General features: G+C 44.8%; 2 protein-coding genes across 9 annotated transcripts in view; one reads left to right on the top strand and one right to left on the bottom strand.

Moving 5' to 3' along the window:
* The window catches only part of LOC144105337 (protein argonaute-2-like), a 38238-nt gene that overhangs the window by 2293 nt on the left and 19138 nt on the right, over positions 1 to 16807 (top strand). For 4 of the 7 annotated variants that reach the window (XM_077638475.1, XM_077638476.1, XM_077638478.1 and 1 more), the window contains 2 exons: positions 949 to 1011; positions 1114 to 1185. In XM_077638475.1, coding sequence (XP_077494601.1) covers positions 949 to 1011; positions 1114 to 1185 — 135 coding nt within the window. Of the gene's footprint in view, positions 1 to 6; positions 1012 to 1113; positions 1186 to 1381; positions 1508 to 2402; positions 2537 to 16807 lie in introns of those variants that run through there. The other 3 variants (XM_077638482.1, XM_077638479.1, XM_077638477.1) reach the window with 3 other exon arrangements.
* On the bottom strand, positions 1845 to 12884 carry LOC144105336 (uncharacterized). 2 transcript variants are annotated; one of them, XM_077638473.1, is made up of 8 exons: positions 10853 to 12869; positions 8870 to 9069; positions 8767 to 8793; positions 7755 to 7817; positions 7581 to 7652; positions 7312 to 7386; positions 6735 to 6797; positions 1845 to 6225 (listed from the first exon to the last, which is right to left on the bottom strand). In XM_077638473.1, exons 1-8 carry the CDS (start codon positions 11083 to 11085, stop codon positions 4877 to 4879), a joined length of 2082 nt encoding a protein of 693 aa, XP_077494599.1. In that variant the 5' UTR covers positions 11086 to 12869; the 3' UTR covers positions 1845 to 4876. The 2 variants fall into 2 exon arrangements, with proteins under 2 accessions (XP_077494599.1, XP_077494600.1); XM_077638474.1 differs by having other exon boundaries at positions 6140 to 6225; positions 6735 to 6817; positions 10853 to 12884.

The following is a 16807-nucleotide window of genomic DNA, read 5'->3' on the forward strand; positions in this document are numbered from 1 at the left end:
TGAGGGCACTATTTTCAGAAAAACCCATCCTGTAAATGTAAGACCAAAGGGAACAATTGCATTCATAGAGGCTAACTGCAAACATCACTTCCCGGGCACAAAACTTTCCTGCTTCAATGTCATGTGGCCATTGTTTCAGTTGCATCAGACTGCAGTTGTGTACCATGTTGTAGCTTAAATTTCTCTTAACCATATTAACAATCAGATGCTGGATAGTGCACTCCAGCAGCAGTGAGGAAAATAATTTTTACAACTCAATGTTTAGTATTCTTGTCATTATTACTTACTGTTCGCTGCGGTGAATAGAGGGCAGACTGCGCGAATTCACTCCAAAATAGCACACAGGGTCAAGAAAGAACACACACACGCACAAACTGCCAGCAGCTTATTGTGACACACGAGGCGGTAATTATACATGAAGTGGCCGCATATTGTGCAAGCATGGAGGGTAAACATTTTACCGGTTTCTAAGGTAAAAATGGTTCTTTGAGGAGCAACCCGCCAGGATATTTAGCGATGCACATGTCACTTAGGCTATCTGATTTCTTCCTGAATGATTTCGGGAATAAGTTTGCAAGCATTAATAGTGGTGACATTGCACGCTTCATAGATAGGTTTGCAGTTTGATTTGTATTTCCTACAATGCACATCAAGTGAATTTATGGCCTCGTGGTTCACAGTAAAGTGTTCGTTTGTGTGTTTTCATTCTTCTTCCTGTGTGCTGCTGCGCTATTTTGTATGTCGCGGTATATTGATCGCACAAATTTTTCCTTTTTAATCGTAACTGCCTACAAACTCACAAAAACGATTTAAGCCCAATTTAAGATCACACTAACTCCCAGCAAGAGAAACCGTTCCAAATAGAACATCAAGGCCATACTGTGCACTGAGCAGAAGGTGCTGCTATGCAGAGCTTGATTGGCTATCTTTTTTTCCTTGTTCGCATAGGCATTGAATCCGCTTCACCACTACAGTCCACTGCTGCACCAGTGGAAGTCATGCTTGGTCACGGTAAGTCTTCCTGCAATCTTGCATAGGAAAACATTCCTAATGTCTCACTACACCAGTTGGTTTGTTTTCCTTGGGAGTAACTAAGTGGTACCTATATTTCAGACTACTTGCCGTTGCCATCAACACTTGGGCTAGGCACAATTGCTGGTGCAGATTCTGCTGTCCATGACACAGGTAGGTGCACTAAGTCAGGATCTGTTTTACATTACAGCTTGAAATGAAGAACTTTTCATTTGGTTCAGGCTAACCCTGTAATGCAGTATTACTTATGCTGAGGGCTCTGTCATAGCACAAAAAAATAAACATATGTAATTACTTTGCTGGCTGATTTCTTTAGATTGGGAGTGTCTAAGTGGTCGTTTAATTGCAGACGACCCACACTCTTCACGTGCCCCGCAGCTCACTGATGTGCAGACTACGCCAAGGGTGTGACATTCCCGTAGAGCCAATGGGGACGATTTTGAAATGCGACGGTGGCGGTGCCTGGGAGTTGGCGGTAAAGGCATAAATTGTTCAAAACTTTTTGAAACAAGCTCAGCCAAGCCAATCCAGAAAAATCCAATATGGCGGCGTTTGTTTACCCGGCTGGTTGCGGGCGGTTGCTCGCGCGTTCGTGGTGCTGGCGGCCGCTAGCTCGATGCAAGCTTCGTAAATACTGGTGACTTGCTGCTCCCGCGCTGCATTCCCGCTTGATTTCCTAAGTACTTACGACATCTGCTTACCCGCTTTTGCATTTCGATGTGTCTGTTGAGGCAGCATGGTGGCGAGCGGCGCGGCCAGCGCGGCTGATTAGCAGCTGCTTAGGGCGCTCGCTCGAGTACCAAAAACGTAAATAGTTTTCTCCAAAGAACAGTTTATTAAAGGAAACATCAGTAGTGACAATCGATGTACAAAAGTGATTTTAGGCATCTTGGGCATTGCAATATCAGTGACAATCGTTCTAAAAATCAAAATTAATAAATTCCATTATGGAAACCTAGAACACATGAGCGAGTGCACAGAGAATATATACAGGGTACAAAGAGGTAAGGTACTATCAAGGTAGGTCCGGTACATATAAGCATGTGCTACATTCATGTAGCATATGCTTTTGTGCAGGTTCAGATGAACAGCAGTGAAGTACAACATCCGAGATGTATTGAAATGTATCTGTCTGTGGCTATGCATACACACATACAGAGAAGGGCAGCGAAAAGTTTCAGCCTTTCATTCGTTGCATCAGACTAAGGACAACATAATATGCTGCAGTGCTATAACTTAGTAAACAGATGCCATGAAAAGAACTTAGGTAACCTTGGGCACGTTTAGCTCTTGGCAGATGAGTTACAGGCTTGCATGCTTTAGGACACAGCTCGTCTGCCATGCCCTATTTTGGTTTCTTTGTTTTGTAGATACCAAGGGGAGGAAGATGCAACCAGGGCAGGCCGAGAATTGTGTGGAGAAGCGACTTTATGAAAATTCTCTGAACAGTTGTGGCCGTGGCTGGTGACGAACAGTAATTGGAGGTCATTAATTCAGCTTGCGATGACACATTGGGGTGTAACAAAATATGCGTGCGTATAAATAACTCATCTGAGAAATGAAAATGCACAGGGTTCGTATTAGGCCAGTAATGTTTCTCTATGTGGCGTTATACTGCATCTACCACAATGTCCAGTTATTATATTACTGAATGGTAAATTGCAAGTGGTCCGTGTACTGTACAGTATCTGCAAACGCTTATGGACGCCACACAGTTCAGCGTAATGCGCCGGCCGCTGCTATTGTGCCCCTCATGACCCATGTGTTGCTCCAAAAGGTGAAACCCCAAACGCTACAACTTCCAGAAGGAAAAAAAAAAGCAACTACAAATAGCACCGCAGCATATTTCGAGCACGCTTGTATTGGACACCAGCAAACATGTCAAACATTTTTCATCTTATGCGTACACCCCTCTTAAATGTTACAGAGCCGAGCACCTGAGCCAGTCCGCGTTTGCTGCCTGTGGGTTCTGCTCTCTGTTTCATACATCAGGTGCAATGCTGTCAAAGCTAGCGCTCTTGTTTGCGCTGCCTGCATCCATGACCAAAAAGTAGTGCGTTCCTTGTGGTGAGCGAAACATGGTGGATGCTTTGCCTACAGGCTTACTACATGACGCATTTGTCATGAGCTTGATTAAATGCACTGTTATTGCTGACGACACGCTGTTGCTTTGTCAATCCTCAGACCACTCGGCCACAAAACAAGCACGGAATAACATACCTCCCTTCATTTTTCCTTGCTGATTACTTTCGTACATTTCACTGTGTTGTACCTTATGTATGAAATGAACTGTAGCTATCACCAATTTTCCCAGCAGCATAACAGAGGGCAAGCCATGACCAGAGGTTGCCAAGTTATATACCACAAGAACTCCTGGGTTCCGCAGAGCACTTTTTGGTTTTTGCGAGCACCTGAATCGATGTATGCTTCAACATTATGGTGTGCTTCACAAATTTACTTTTTGCACAAATGGCACTGTTACTGATCATAAGAACTATGGTTAGCATACAGCCAGTCATTAACTGAATTCTGGCATTCCTTGAAGGGCACTGAGCCTGTATACTTGTCACGCAGGAAGAAAGAGAAGCCAAAACAAAACGGTTTCCCTAGCACCTCTTGTAAGTTGTTAGCATTCAGCAATATTAATTTGAGAACCAATGGTCATAGCAATGCTCATACTAACAAGGCACACAAGGCTTCTAGAAGGCAAACTTGTACTTTGTAAAAGAAGTAACGCAGCAGGAGCAAAAGCAGTCAGTACAGTATATGTGCAATCGGAGCAGAATTACGGATAAACAGGTACATAAATACTTATATACATAAAAAATAAATAGTACAACAAAAAGTTAAAGAGAGAGCACATGTGTAGTAAGTAGGCAGCATTAAAAATCCAAATACAATAATATCCTAACACAGTGCCTCATGAATTTAGCCGGCTAATTTGCGCCTCTTTCTGGCGGGAGCACTCTGTTTTGTTTTTGACGTCATGCTCCTGTTTAAAAAGGAAAGGTGCCAATGCAGCCTTGTGCGGCAGAATAATTTAAGGAATTTAATTTTGCAGCCTAATGAACAGAAAACAGCTTGCTGGTTAGGCATCCTCTCAACAAGATTCCTGGACACATTGGACAAATGAGCACAGCAAGAGATTTCTTTTCTGAAGGCCGAATCCAATTTCTTTATATAATTTAGACATGCCTCAGAAGTTGCGGCAATTGACTGGAAAAGGTGCTCGGGAACACCATTCTCCTTGAGTAGTGCAAAGAATTGGTGTCGTCCATGGAGAGAGCCACCGTCTGCTGCAAGGAGTGTTCCCTCACATGTGCATTCTGTGGTTCTCTGGTCAAGAAAGCTCTTCACAAGAGTGCCAGCGACATGGTACACAACATTTTCGTATACTATGTCAGGGGCATCTTGTGAAGATGCCTGCAAGTCAGATGAACCTGAGCCTTGCTGCCTGCTGTGGCTTGTGCTTGGAGTGCTGCTTGGTGACAATACTGCAGAAACACTCTCCAAGTTCGTGAGGAACGCATGTGTTGTCACTTCGCAGTTTCCTTGCGAAAGTTTGAAAAGTTGGCCAATCCAAATATGTTTTACAGCAGCCACGAATTGGTACACATTAGGTGTCTCATTGCAGCCATGTTTTTGACGAACTATTGCAAAAAAATTTTCCAACGGATCCTGCTGCAACCGACGAGTGAAAAGATGAGTGTAATCGAAATCTGCCTTTAGATCTGTCCACAGCAGAAGTAAGGCTTTGATTGTAATCTGCCAACCTTTGATGGTGTGTGGTTGCTTGTCCAGAGGACCACCAAAATGCCATTGGGCGATCCAATCTATGCACGACTCAAGAAAGACATGATGTTCCGAGCCTTCTGTCATTGCGTACCGCAACTTGTCGTCCTTGTTTTTTCAGGGCCAAACTGTTCAGGCAGTCAAAAAGCTTATCCATCCTTTCCGTGAACTCTGCTGTAAATTTTGCATCAACAGGAAGCTCTTGAATGGCAATGAGAGTGAGGAGTGCCACAGATACGGATTCGCTGAACACTTGTGTGGCGTACTTCACTCTCATGTCAGCAAAGGGCATCCTGTAGATGTGTTGCTCTTTTAGTTTTTTTGCCAATCTGCTTTTGAGATGCTCAACTGGTGTTTTGGAGGCCCGATCAATGTGACGAGTTTTTTTGTAAAGGGTTTCGATGTGTGTCCAGTCAACAACCTCAGAGCCAATGGTGAGCTTATGTCGTCGCAAATTATTTCTTGTGCATTTGATTAGGTGTGGGGTGTCAAACATGAAGTATATTTTGCGGTTGTTGACAACAAAATATGGTTCATGGATAGAATGGATGAGCATTCTTGACAGACTCACATTGTTCGACCCTTGATCACAAATGACCGCTTTCACCAGAAGACCTTTGGTTTGAAGCTGCTGAATTAAATCTAATAGCAGCTTACGCATTGCAAGAACTGAAGTTGCATTGTGGGACGCTGCAAAGGCTACTGGCTGCATCCAACTTCTTGATATGCCAGACACCGCCATAACAAGGGCTATGTTTGCCACACGAGAAGTCCTAGTATTCCCATCATCTGTGAAGCCAATTACAATATCTTTTGATTGATCATACATCAAATTTTTTTTCAAGGATATTTCATCGAATAAAAGACAGCATGCTTTGTCTTGTAGTGGCCAATCTTTTGTAATTGATTCTATTGCATCCATGGCACCTGGAATGATACCAGGTGTCATTGGGATGTCTGCCAGCCAGCGCCTTAGCGTCCTCACATGTGGCAAATGGAGCATTTCTCTGAGGAAGCGATAAGCTTTTGGAGAGTGAAAGAACAAATTGAGAGCGAATTGTTTCATTTGTTTTGACCAGTGCTTTTTGGATTTCGGAAATGAGCAGAGCCTGATTTGAGCTTTAACCAATTCAAAAAGGTCTTGTGGCAAATGCGGTTCAAGCTTGTTGAGAGCCTCCTGCTGCGTTACTCGCCTTGTGTCGTGCCTTTTCCTAATCCGACTCAGTGCCTTTCGGTACCTGTCGCTTCGAGAATGCAACTTCTCGAAGCGCTTTTTGGTGCGAGGGGTGTACACAACTGCGCCCTTCCTCCGCCGACTCTTGGGCGTTCCTGATGCTGGTGTCATCACTGGCTGTCTGACACTCTCTTTGGCACCGCTGAGGCCACTAGGACCAGCTTCAGCTGCAAAAAACATATAAAAAAAGCATATTTATGTTTGCCTCAGAGCGAGACCTACATCTACATCCCTCACAAAATCAAGATTAGGGTGCAGTCACAGGGCTACAGGTTGCCAAACTTGCAGGGCAATGTTTTTGTGTGAAATGATGAATACAGTCGTGCCCCGTTAATATGATCCTCGCTGATAGGGACAGTTTTTTCTGGCGACCAACTTTACGCCTCGCTTAAATGGAAACTAGTTGCTCGTAATACAGACAGGGTAATAGTTAATGGATCTCATTGTTATCCATGTGTTTTGCCTGCTTAATATTCAGAGCAATTTTTCATGACAAGCTTGAGTTAAGCAAATGGAAAAAACCAGAAATATTTATGTGCAGTAAAGCGATACCTACACGCTGTTACGGGCCTGCCGATACCCATCATGAATATATCAAGGTTACCGATGCATACTTTTTCATTGAAGTGGAAGGTTGTAGTTTGCAATAAATTCTAATGTTTTCTTGAGTACTTACCATAATCAGGTGAGTCCCATGATGCTGATGCAATCACTCTGATGGGTGTGCTTTGGGCAGCACCTGTCAAATAAATAAACACACTGTGGGAGGCTTCAACCAAGTATTTTAATTCTCAGGTGCACATTTTTAGCCTGGCTACGCAGCGTGTATGTGAATGGTAAGCAACAGGCTAGTGAAGCAATTTCCACAACAAGTACCTGAGAAGGCTATCCAATGTTTTCATTGAGCTGAATGAAAAATTACCTGTAAATATAATTCTGTACAGATAACACAGGGGTCCACCACGTAAACAATGCATTCATACATATGCACACAGAAAAATATATGAAATACTAGTTGGTGAGCATAAAGTTAACACTTGTTTCTTCTCTTCTGAAACAAATGTCTGGCATCCGAAGTAGTGGTACAGTAAGATGTGCCGACGTGCACCTAATTATTGCACACCACGACATAATTGCACACTGCTGCTATTGCAGAGGGTTAATTTATTACGTGCAAATCTGCAGCAATAGTGCTGCAGTCCATTGTTGAATTTTCATAGATTATCACTGCACTATTAGTGCATTGCACCTACCTTCTTCGTCAGCTGGGGGAGGGGGCGTAGTCTGCACATCAGTGAGCTGCGGGGCACGTGAAGAGTGTGGGTCGTCTGCAATTAAACGACCACTTAGACACTCCCAATCTAAAGAAATCAGCCAGCAAAGTAATTACATGTTTATTTTTTTGTGCTATGACAGAGCCCTCAGCATAAGTAATACTGCATTACAGGGTTAGCCTGAACCAAATGAAAAGTTCTTCATTTCAAGCTGTAATGTAAAACAGATCCTGACTTAGTGCACCTACCTGTGTCATGGACAGCAGAATCTGCACCAGCAATTGTGCCTAGCCCAAGTGTTGATGGCAACGGCAAGTAGTCTGAAATATAGGTACCACTTAGTTACTCCCAAGGAAAACAAACTAACTGGTGTAGTGAGACATTAGGAATGTTTTCCTATGCAAGATTGCAGGAAGACTTACCGTGACCAAGCATGACTTCCACTGGTGCAGCAGTGGACTGTAGTGGTGAAGCGGATTCAATGCCTATGCGAACAAGGAAAAAAAGATAGCCAATCAAGCTCTGCATAGCAGCACCTTCTGCTCAGTGCACAGTATGGCCTTGATGTTCTATTTGGAACGGTTTCTCTTGCTGGGAGTTAGTGTGATCTTAAATTGGGCTTAAATCGTTTTTGTGAGTTTGTAGGCAGTTACGATTAAAAAGGAAAAATTTGTGCGATCAATATACCGCGACATACAAAATAGCGCAGCAGCACACAGGAAGAAGAATGAAAACACACAAACGAACACTTTACTGTGAACCACGAGGCCATAAATTCACTTGATGTGCATTGTAGGAAATACAAATCAAACTGCAAACCTATCTATGAAGCGTGCAATGTCACCACTATTAATGCTTGCAAACTTATTCCCGAAATCATTCAGGAAGAAATCAGATAGCCTAAGTGACATGTGCATCGCTAAATATCCTGGCGGGTTGCTCCTCAAAGAACCATTTTTACCTTAGAAACCGGTAAAATGTTTACCCTCCATGCTTGCACAATATGCGGCCACTTCATGTATAATTACCGCCTCGTGTGTCACAATAAGCTGCTGGCAGTTTGTGCGTGTGTGTGTTCTTTCTTGACCCTGTGTGCTATTTTGGAGTGAATTCGCGCAGTCTGCCCTCTATTCACCGCAGCGAACAGTAAGTAATAATGACAAGAATACTAAACATTGAGTTGTAAAAATTATTTTCCTCACTGCTGCTGGAGTGCACTATCCAGCATCTGATTGTTAATATGGTTAAGAGAAATTTAAGCTACAACATGGTACACAACTGCAGTCTGATGCAACTGAAACAATGGCCACATGACATTGAAGCAGGAAAGTTTTGTGCCCGGGAAGTGATGTTTGCAGTTAGCCTCTATGAATGCAATTGTTCCCTTTGGTCTTACATTTACAGGATGGGTTTTTCTGAAAATAGTGCCCTCACCTTGTGCCGCACCTTCTTCATAGAAATCTGCAACAAAAAAGCCACAGGATATACTGAGGGATCAAGCTTGGGAAGAATTTACTGGGAGAGGAATTTTGCTTACCCGGGTGCACCAAGGCTCTCAGACGAGGCTCATGCACCTTCACGGAAGGGACTGCTTCATGCGTGAGCCTTGTGCAGGCATCACTAGTGAAGCAATCCCTCGTGAAGTGCTTTGAGCAGAGCCTGTATGTTTTGTAGACCTTTTCCCTTGGTGTCTCCAGGAGTTCAAGCCTATTGGCATATTTCAGCCAAATGGAGAATCTGAAAAACAGCCAAATAACATGATTTCATACATTTTAAAGGTTTGCATACCTCACTTCAGGAATGCTTATTAGCATCTCCTTACACAGCAAAGGGGTACGAACATTATATAACATATATGCGTGAAAACAACTGTGGCAGGATGCAAGCAAAATAAGACAGCAGTTTGTAACAATGTGCCACAGCCTGCTAGTCTATTGCTATGCTGGCCAATCGAAACGATGAATGAAATCACCTTTTTAATGTCTGGCTATGATCGACAAGCCAGAACCTTTAAAATTCTTGAGCTTATGTTTTCTTTTGTGATCTGCTTTTGGTTTAGGTAACAATAACTAGTTCTTTGTTCCAACTGCTTTTTGGGTGCGGCATAATTTTGTGCAGCAGATAGAAATGGGGACAGAGCTTCACTGCAGACTTAAGCTCTATCTGATCATAGCAATTATTCCACTCACACTTTTCTCTAGGTAACTGCATACTAACCACCACCCATGATTCGTTCTTTTCTAATTCCTCCATTAAACACAAGTGCCAATGTAGCTATGCTATGGCAGACAGCTGCTTGCCCACAAATTTGAAGTCTGGATTAAGAACAGCAGGTAAATGAACCAGTAGGCACAGTTTTTCATCTTTTGCTTTCACTGTGATCAAATGGGAAGTGTGAAAGGGATGTGAGCAGAACATCAACAGGAAACACTGCTCTTTCAAGAAACTGAAGGTGCAGGCAAATAGCATGGGTCCAGAAGAAGGGGAAAAAAGTGCTTAAGCAAGGGAAATGTCCCAAAAAAGACACAGACAAGAAGAAAGCGACCTTCGCCTTCCCCTCACCCACCCGCCGGAAACGAGCGTTTCCGGCGTACTAGGCGAAACTATTTGCGAGCTTCCCAAAAGCTGTCAAGGACAAGGCGCGAGATAAGAGACATATGTGAGGAGATGGGAATAATGCGGAGAGTTCAGAGCCCTCCAAGGTCAGTCGTGCGCCCCGCGAGCGAGCAGCGTAGAGGACAGCCGGGGTGGAGTGTGGAGCGAAATTTACAATGCTGGAGCGGCAGCACTACGGTAGGCAATAGTTTCGAGAAACGCTTCCACGGAGTACATGGGTGGTTGAGCGCGGATATCGCGAGGAAAAGCTCCGGTAAAAGTAAGAAAAACAAGACCGGCGGACTTTCTATATGCGGCTCACGGCGTGCAATGGACTTTCAGCGCGGTGTCCAACACTAGTGGTGTTAGTCTGAACAGCTCGATAATTTATGTGACGTGCATCACTGCTGCAGAAACCATGCACGAACACGCAAGAAATAATATTCAAGCGCGCTGAACTCCGTAAAGAAACAGCCAAACTGAGCATTACAATTACTCCGCTGACGACGCTATAGGTACAGAAGTTAGAATATTCATATTTAAAATACACTCTGAGGGCACCGGAATCTGCGGGGAATAAGCTTTTAAAGGCAGCGAGAAAAGTCAGTGAGTCAGACACACACACACACACACATGCGAACAAGCAAGCAAGGTAACTAACGGTCCCACGCTTATGAGAGGCAACGGCTGTTGGGCCATCTCAAACTGCAGCACCTTCCCTTAATTTTGCTTTAATGTCCTTAAACGCACTTATCAAACTCATCTCGCAAAACCAAAGCCACTGCAGTAAACAGCGCCAGGTAAAACTAGTTCTATTCCGTCGGCAATTTCAAATGGTAACGACCAAGGGCGGTCAAAACAAAGGCACAACGGTCGCCAACGGCTATGCAAAGAGGGATACGATAGTCAGTGAATTCATAAATACCTGTGGTCAGAAGGAAATCTGAAGAGATGTTCTCCACTCCTGCCGGATGTGCTGCACCACTTCGCGCAACAATACATATGCGACATGACGCTGAGGACGGTAATCACGCTGGTCCAGTGCGCACGTCGCGTCGGCAGTCGCTCGCGTAGTTTCGGTATGCTTGCGCCGGTCGCTGTCGTCTGCTGCCACTGCGCTGCAGCGTTGCCCGCGGCGGCGCAGACGCGTTGTGTCATTTTCGCAATTTATTTCTTTGATATACTATTTTTAATGCTTACGACTGGTTATATTTTCATTCATAAGCATGTTTGTGTTGTCTACTATGGTCGAGAAATTTTACTTTTTATTAGGCTTGACTCCAGCCGCGTTTGCCGCCAGATACCAGGATCGCTGCAATCGTTCCGACCGTGGCGACACTTACGGCGCGGACGCGCAACTTGCAACTTGCAACATGCCACAGCACTGGCTGGGCTACGAAAAATTGGTTTTGAAGAAAGTAAACACGAAGTAATTGTCTCACTTCTCGGTGGAACAACCCGCTTTCAATCCAGCGTCCGTTCGAAAATAGAAGCGTTGGTACCGCCGTAGCGTTCTGCTACAATAAGGTGGTGGTTACAACCGTTACAACTTTATTGCCACAAAACGGAAGGGATTAGTTAGGGCTGGGGCCAAGGCGGATTTATAGTGGTGGCGAAGGCTGGGCCGAAAAGTGGTTTAGCGCGACTGCAGCACAACCAGAGGATGGGGGGGGGCAAAACACTCATATAAATAAATGATAAAACTACAAAATTGGAATGTAATCTGCCAATAGAAAAGAAAAAATATATTAGCACCTTGTTTTATGAAAGAGGTAAGTCATTTTATTAAAACCTGGCAAATTTTGTATTTTTGCAACACTCTTGACCTGCCCCCTATTCATGAGTGTGCGGTGCATTACAGCGCGTCTTTGCAGGCCTTGTTTCGATACCCGGCTAACCCGGCCACAGTAGCGGGAGCTCACGAAGCGATTTCTTATCGCCAGCTGTCTGCGATGGCGCGCCTGGTAAAGCGTATAAATTTAGCTCGCCGGTCTCAAAATGCTCCTTTTGCGAAGTTTTCGTCGTCCTTGCACGTCGCTTCTTTGTCACCGTTCGGTAAGATTTGCACCCCGCTGCACCGCTGCGGCAGTTTTCTCGGTTTTGTCGTTTCCTTCGGCGTGCGGCCAGTGCGAAGTCTTTTTCCGTCTTTGCACGCTTCGCGCTCTTCTTTTGAAGCGCTTAGCGCTTCATTTCAAGATGAGCTTGCGGCATGTGAAGAAACGATGCTCCGTGGTACACTGCGACAGCGTGGATAGTACCATTGGTGTCACGCTACACCGATTCCCGCTGGACTTTCACAGGTGTGTCGTCTGCTCTAGGTATGCGCGATAGCTTCGATATGGTTTCGCCGGGCTGTTCGCTCGTGTTTCATAGCTGTAACCCGTTCGTGCGTACTTGGCTTCATGTTTTCGGGGATATTTATGTACTACACTGCAGGGCACACACTTTCAGTGCTGAGGTGTGCGAACGTCCTTGCCCCGCGAATGTCCTTGCACTTCACTGTACGCTGTACTTCATGTGTACTTTTGTTGACGTAAAATTACTTCAAATTGATCCGGCTAACGACTAGAAGTACTCTGGAGATGGTACGATGGTACGCCGGCTCAATGTATGGTATTTGCACCTACGTTGAGCACGTTTGAGGGTGCTAAAGCTGGCTTTAACATTGCCTTGCAGATGTAAACGCACCTGCTATATTCTTTCAGCTGAAGAAATTAAATGTGAAGAATAATCCCAGTGTGCTCTATGGTCTGTGTTGATGCGCCTACTTATGTCATGTTATGTTTGCTTCAATTGAAGCTGTCGTAGCATTGTTTTCTATACTTTTCAATTTCCTACCTGACAACGTTCGTGGCACTTCAGGGCTTTTTCCTATCTGCACTGTGACTATTGAGATGATTAGCCAACTTAAACAATACTGCTTGTGCTGCCTGTGACATGTATTTTTTGTTTGTGTGCCAAGGGTGTGCTTTGTGACTGTATTTGTTTGGTTGCTGCAATAAACAATGAATATGAAACTATCAAAACCATACTTGCCGTACACTCTATTGCGAACTGTGCACTTGAGCCAGTGCTTTGTGCATCATACCTTGCATCATACCTTGCTGTACTCAAAAGCTCTCAAAAGTACTAGCACCAGTATTTGCACTACGAATCATGCATGCTTCGCCAGTGTCTGGAAGTGTTGCTGCCTTTCTATGCTGCCCCTCCTTTACCAGTCACTTTCATTGCGTTCCCAATTGCACATTAACAAGGCCATAACTAGCAGGAACTCGAGCACATTTGACTGGCAAAGGTTGGGGCGCGCTGAAAGGCAGCAACCTTCGAGAGATACGGGCTCGAAAACGCGGTTTCTACAGAAAGACCGCTTTATAATTCGCGCCAAAAGCATACGTATGCGTGACGTCATTCTACGTCACGTTTGCGTAGTTTGCCCCCCAAAATCCAGGGGGCGCTGGAGTGCTCATGAGTTACTCAGAAAAGCAATTGGAAGTAGCAGCCAAAAGAATCGAGAAAGTAATTTTTGAGGATAGTGAAACAGAATGGACTTATACCAAATTAACTCGATTACTGGAGCTGGAGCTAGCTAAGGTGCGAGTAAAGTTAAAAGGGAAAAGACGCAAACCCAAGAGTTGGTGGGATGAGGAGGTCAAGAGGGCAATAGAAAAGCGCAAGGAAGCATCCAGAGAACACAGATATTCCAAGAAGAGGGGGGAACCAAAACCCGAAGTAGACAGAAAATGGGATACCTTCATAAAGTGTAGAAGGGACGCATCCTATTTGATTAATGAAAAAATTAGAAGAAAGGGTGCCCAATGGATGTCAAAAGTAAATAAAAAGGATAGAAAAGCAGCCCAAAAATTCTGGAAACATCTAAATGCAATGAGTAATAAAACTAGGCTAGAACAAAGGTTTATTGTTACAGATGAGGGTATTCGACTAGAAAGGGATGAAGCAATAAAACACATAGGAACAAGGATGACGGAAAAATTTTCAGCAAAGCACGTGGTACATAGTTTATCGAAGGAGGATAGACCGGTTACAGCAATAGCTTCACTTGAGCAAGGAGAGTGGGAAAGGGCAGAGAAGAAGGTTCCTAGTGGCACATCAACAGGACCAGATGGGATCCCGATTATGTTGATAAAGAAGTTAGGACCAAAATCCAAGCAAACATTAATACAGGTAGTGAACAAAATGATAGTGGATGAGAAAGTCCCCGATGAATGGCGAATAAGTAGAATGAACATGATATATAAGGGAAAGGGGGACAAAGCAGACGTAAGTAACTATCGCCGCATAACAGTGACATCTGTGGTTTACAGGGTGGTGATGCAAATTATAAATGATAGACTGCAGGCTTGGGTGGAGAACGAGGGGGTGTTAGGGGAACTACAGAATGGGTTCCGGAAACAAAGGAGGTTGGAGGACAATCTATTTTCATTGACACAGTGTATAAAATTGCGGAAAAGGAACATAGGCCCTTATTGCTAGCATTTCTGGATATTAGGGGAGCCTATGACAACGTTACTCAGGAGCATTTGTGGGACATATTGGGCACATTGGATGTGGAAAATGGAGTAATTAATCTTTTAAAAGATATATATAGAGGTAACAGAGTGCTCATAAAATGGGGAAAAAATGTATCAGGGCCTGTAGAGATACAGCGGGGGCTTAGACAAGGATGTCCTCTGTCCCCTTTGTTGTTCATGTTGTACCTGCAAGGTTTGGAAGCCAAGCTAGAGGGGAGTGGACTAGGCTTCAACCTATCTTTTTTCAAGCAAGGGGAATTGATTAAACAGACATTACCGAGACTAATATACGCGGACGATATAGTGATAATGGCTGACAACAAGGAAGACCTGGAGAAGTTGTTAGACATATGCAGTACAGAGGGAGATAGATTAGGCTTCAAGTATAGTAAGGAAAAATCTGCAGTCATGATATTTAATGAAGAGGGCGGCGAGCATAGAATACAGGAGTTCGTGCTAAAAGTAGTGAATAAGTACAAGTATCTTGGGGTGTGGATAAATAACAGTGCTGAGTATCTGACAGAGCATGAAAAATATGTAATGAATAAAGCTAGTAGGAATGCAGCTGTCATGAAAAATAGGGCACTGTGGTGGTAAGAGGGATCTGGAAAGGGGTGATGGTCCCTAGCCTGACCTTCGGGAATGCGGTCCTGTGTATGAGGGCAGATGTTCAAGCAAGGCTGGAAATTAGGCAACGGGGAGTAGGGAGGTTAGCTTTGGGAGCACATGGCAATACACCAAATCAGGGGGTACAGGGGGATATGGGATGGGCGTCTTTCGAGAGCAGAGAGGCTAGCAGTAAGATAGCATTTGAGGAACGATTGAGAAGGATGGAGGAAAAGCGGTGGGCTAGGAAAGTTTTCAGATACCTGTATATAAAGAATGTTGACACGAAATGGAGAAAGCGAACTAGAAAATTGACAAGCAAATATCTGGACAGCAGTAAGGGGGCAAATCAGCAATTATCGGTTAAGAAAAAGGTTAAAGGATCAGAGAGAGCGTTGTGGAAAACAGGGATGCTGACGAAATCGGCACTGGAAACATACCGGACCTTTAAACAGGAAATTGTCAAAGAAAATATCTATGATAATTGTAGGGGAAGTTCTTTGCTGTTTGAGGCCAGGACTGGAGTTTTGCGGACTAAGACGTATAGAGTCAGGTACCAGGAGATAGACACTTTGTGCATTGCGTGCGGAGAGGAGGAGGAAACGGCTGAACACTTGATACTTTTCTGTAAAGGGCTTCACCCTACAGTGGAAGGCAGCGGGGCTGACTTACCCAAGGCATTGGGGTTTAGGGATAGTGAGGGGAAAGTGGATTTTAAGAGGTTAGAAGTAACCAAGCGAAGGTTATCTGATTGGTGGCTAAAAGCAAGACAGGAGTAAAATTTCACAAGACATGGCTAGGTGGCTTGAGCCACCGCCCGATGTAAAGGGTTCAGCCGTATCCATCCATCCATCCATCCAGCCGCCATTTTTTGGACCAATGGGCGTCTATGGAGCCTTCGCTACCAGTATACATCTACCTTGCTGGGGCGAGCCCAGGGTGGCCGCCAGCCGGGGGAGACCTCTTGAGCTCGCGTGATGAGGGCCAGCTGGGTTGTTTTTCTTGAACTAGCGAAGAGCCTGTCCCATTCATCCGTCGAGGGAGCTGGCAAGAGTGTCGTCGGAGCGGGTTTGCTAGCGCATTCCCGTAATATATGGTCTCGGCATGCGTCCCGTCACCACAGTGCGGCCATGCAGGGTCATTTTCACCGCTGGCGGTTAAAGATACCTCTTTCTCTCCCTCCTTTATCCCTTCCTTCACGGCGCGCTTCGGGTGTACACCGAGATATGTGAGACGGTTGCTGTGCAATTTCCTTTCCTCAAAAACCAAATAAAACAAGTAAGCCGACGGCGTCCATAGAGTTCATTGGCGTTGACAACTTTGCAAAGACCGTTCATTTTCACGAAAGGAGCCGCCGCGGTGGCTGAGTGGTTAAGGCGCTCGGCTGCTGTCCCGAAAGACGTGGGTTCGATCCCGGCAACGGCGGTCGAATTTCGATGGAGGCGAAATTCTAGAGGCCCGTGTGCTGTGCGATGTAAGTAAGTGCACGTTAAAGAACCCCAGGTGGTCTAAATCTCCGGAGCCCTTCACTACCACGTCTCTCATAGCCTGAGTCGCTTTGGGACGTTAAACCCCCATAAACCAAACCATTTTCACGAAAGGAAAAGCGCACAACGGGCTCCGTGGGTCAGTGGAGAGCTGAATCTCGCTTTCGCTTTGTATATCCTGGATTAGCTGGGCTAATCCAACCGGATGCGGTGGCTCAGTGGTTAGAGCGCTCGGCTACTAATCCGAAGTTCCCGGGT

The sequence above is a fragment of the Amblyomma americanum genome, chromosome 9 (assembly GCF_052857255.1).
Source record: "Amblyomma americanum isolate KBUSLIRL-KWMA chromosome 9, ASM5285725v1, whole genome shotgun sequence".
Taxonomy (NCBI): Eukaryota; Metazoa; Arthropoda; class Arachnida; order Ixodida; family Ixodidae; genus Amblyomma; species Amblyomma americanum.

Coding starts and splice junctions, on each gene's coding strand:
- LOC144105336 (XM_077638473.1), bottom strand. CDS start 11,085: ATGACACAACGCGTCTGCGCCGCCGCGGGCAACGCTGCAGCGCAGTGG. Junction 9,070..10,852: donor AGATTTCCTTCTGACCACAG/GTATTTATGAAT, acceptor GCTGTTTTTCAG/ATTCTCCATTTGGCTGAAAT. Junction 7,653..7,754: donor GGAAGTCATGCTTGGTCACG/GTAAGTCTTCCT, acceptor CCTATATTTCAG/ACTACTTGCCGTTGCCATCA.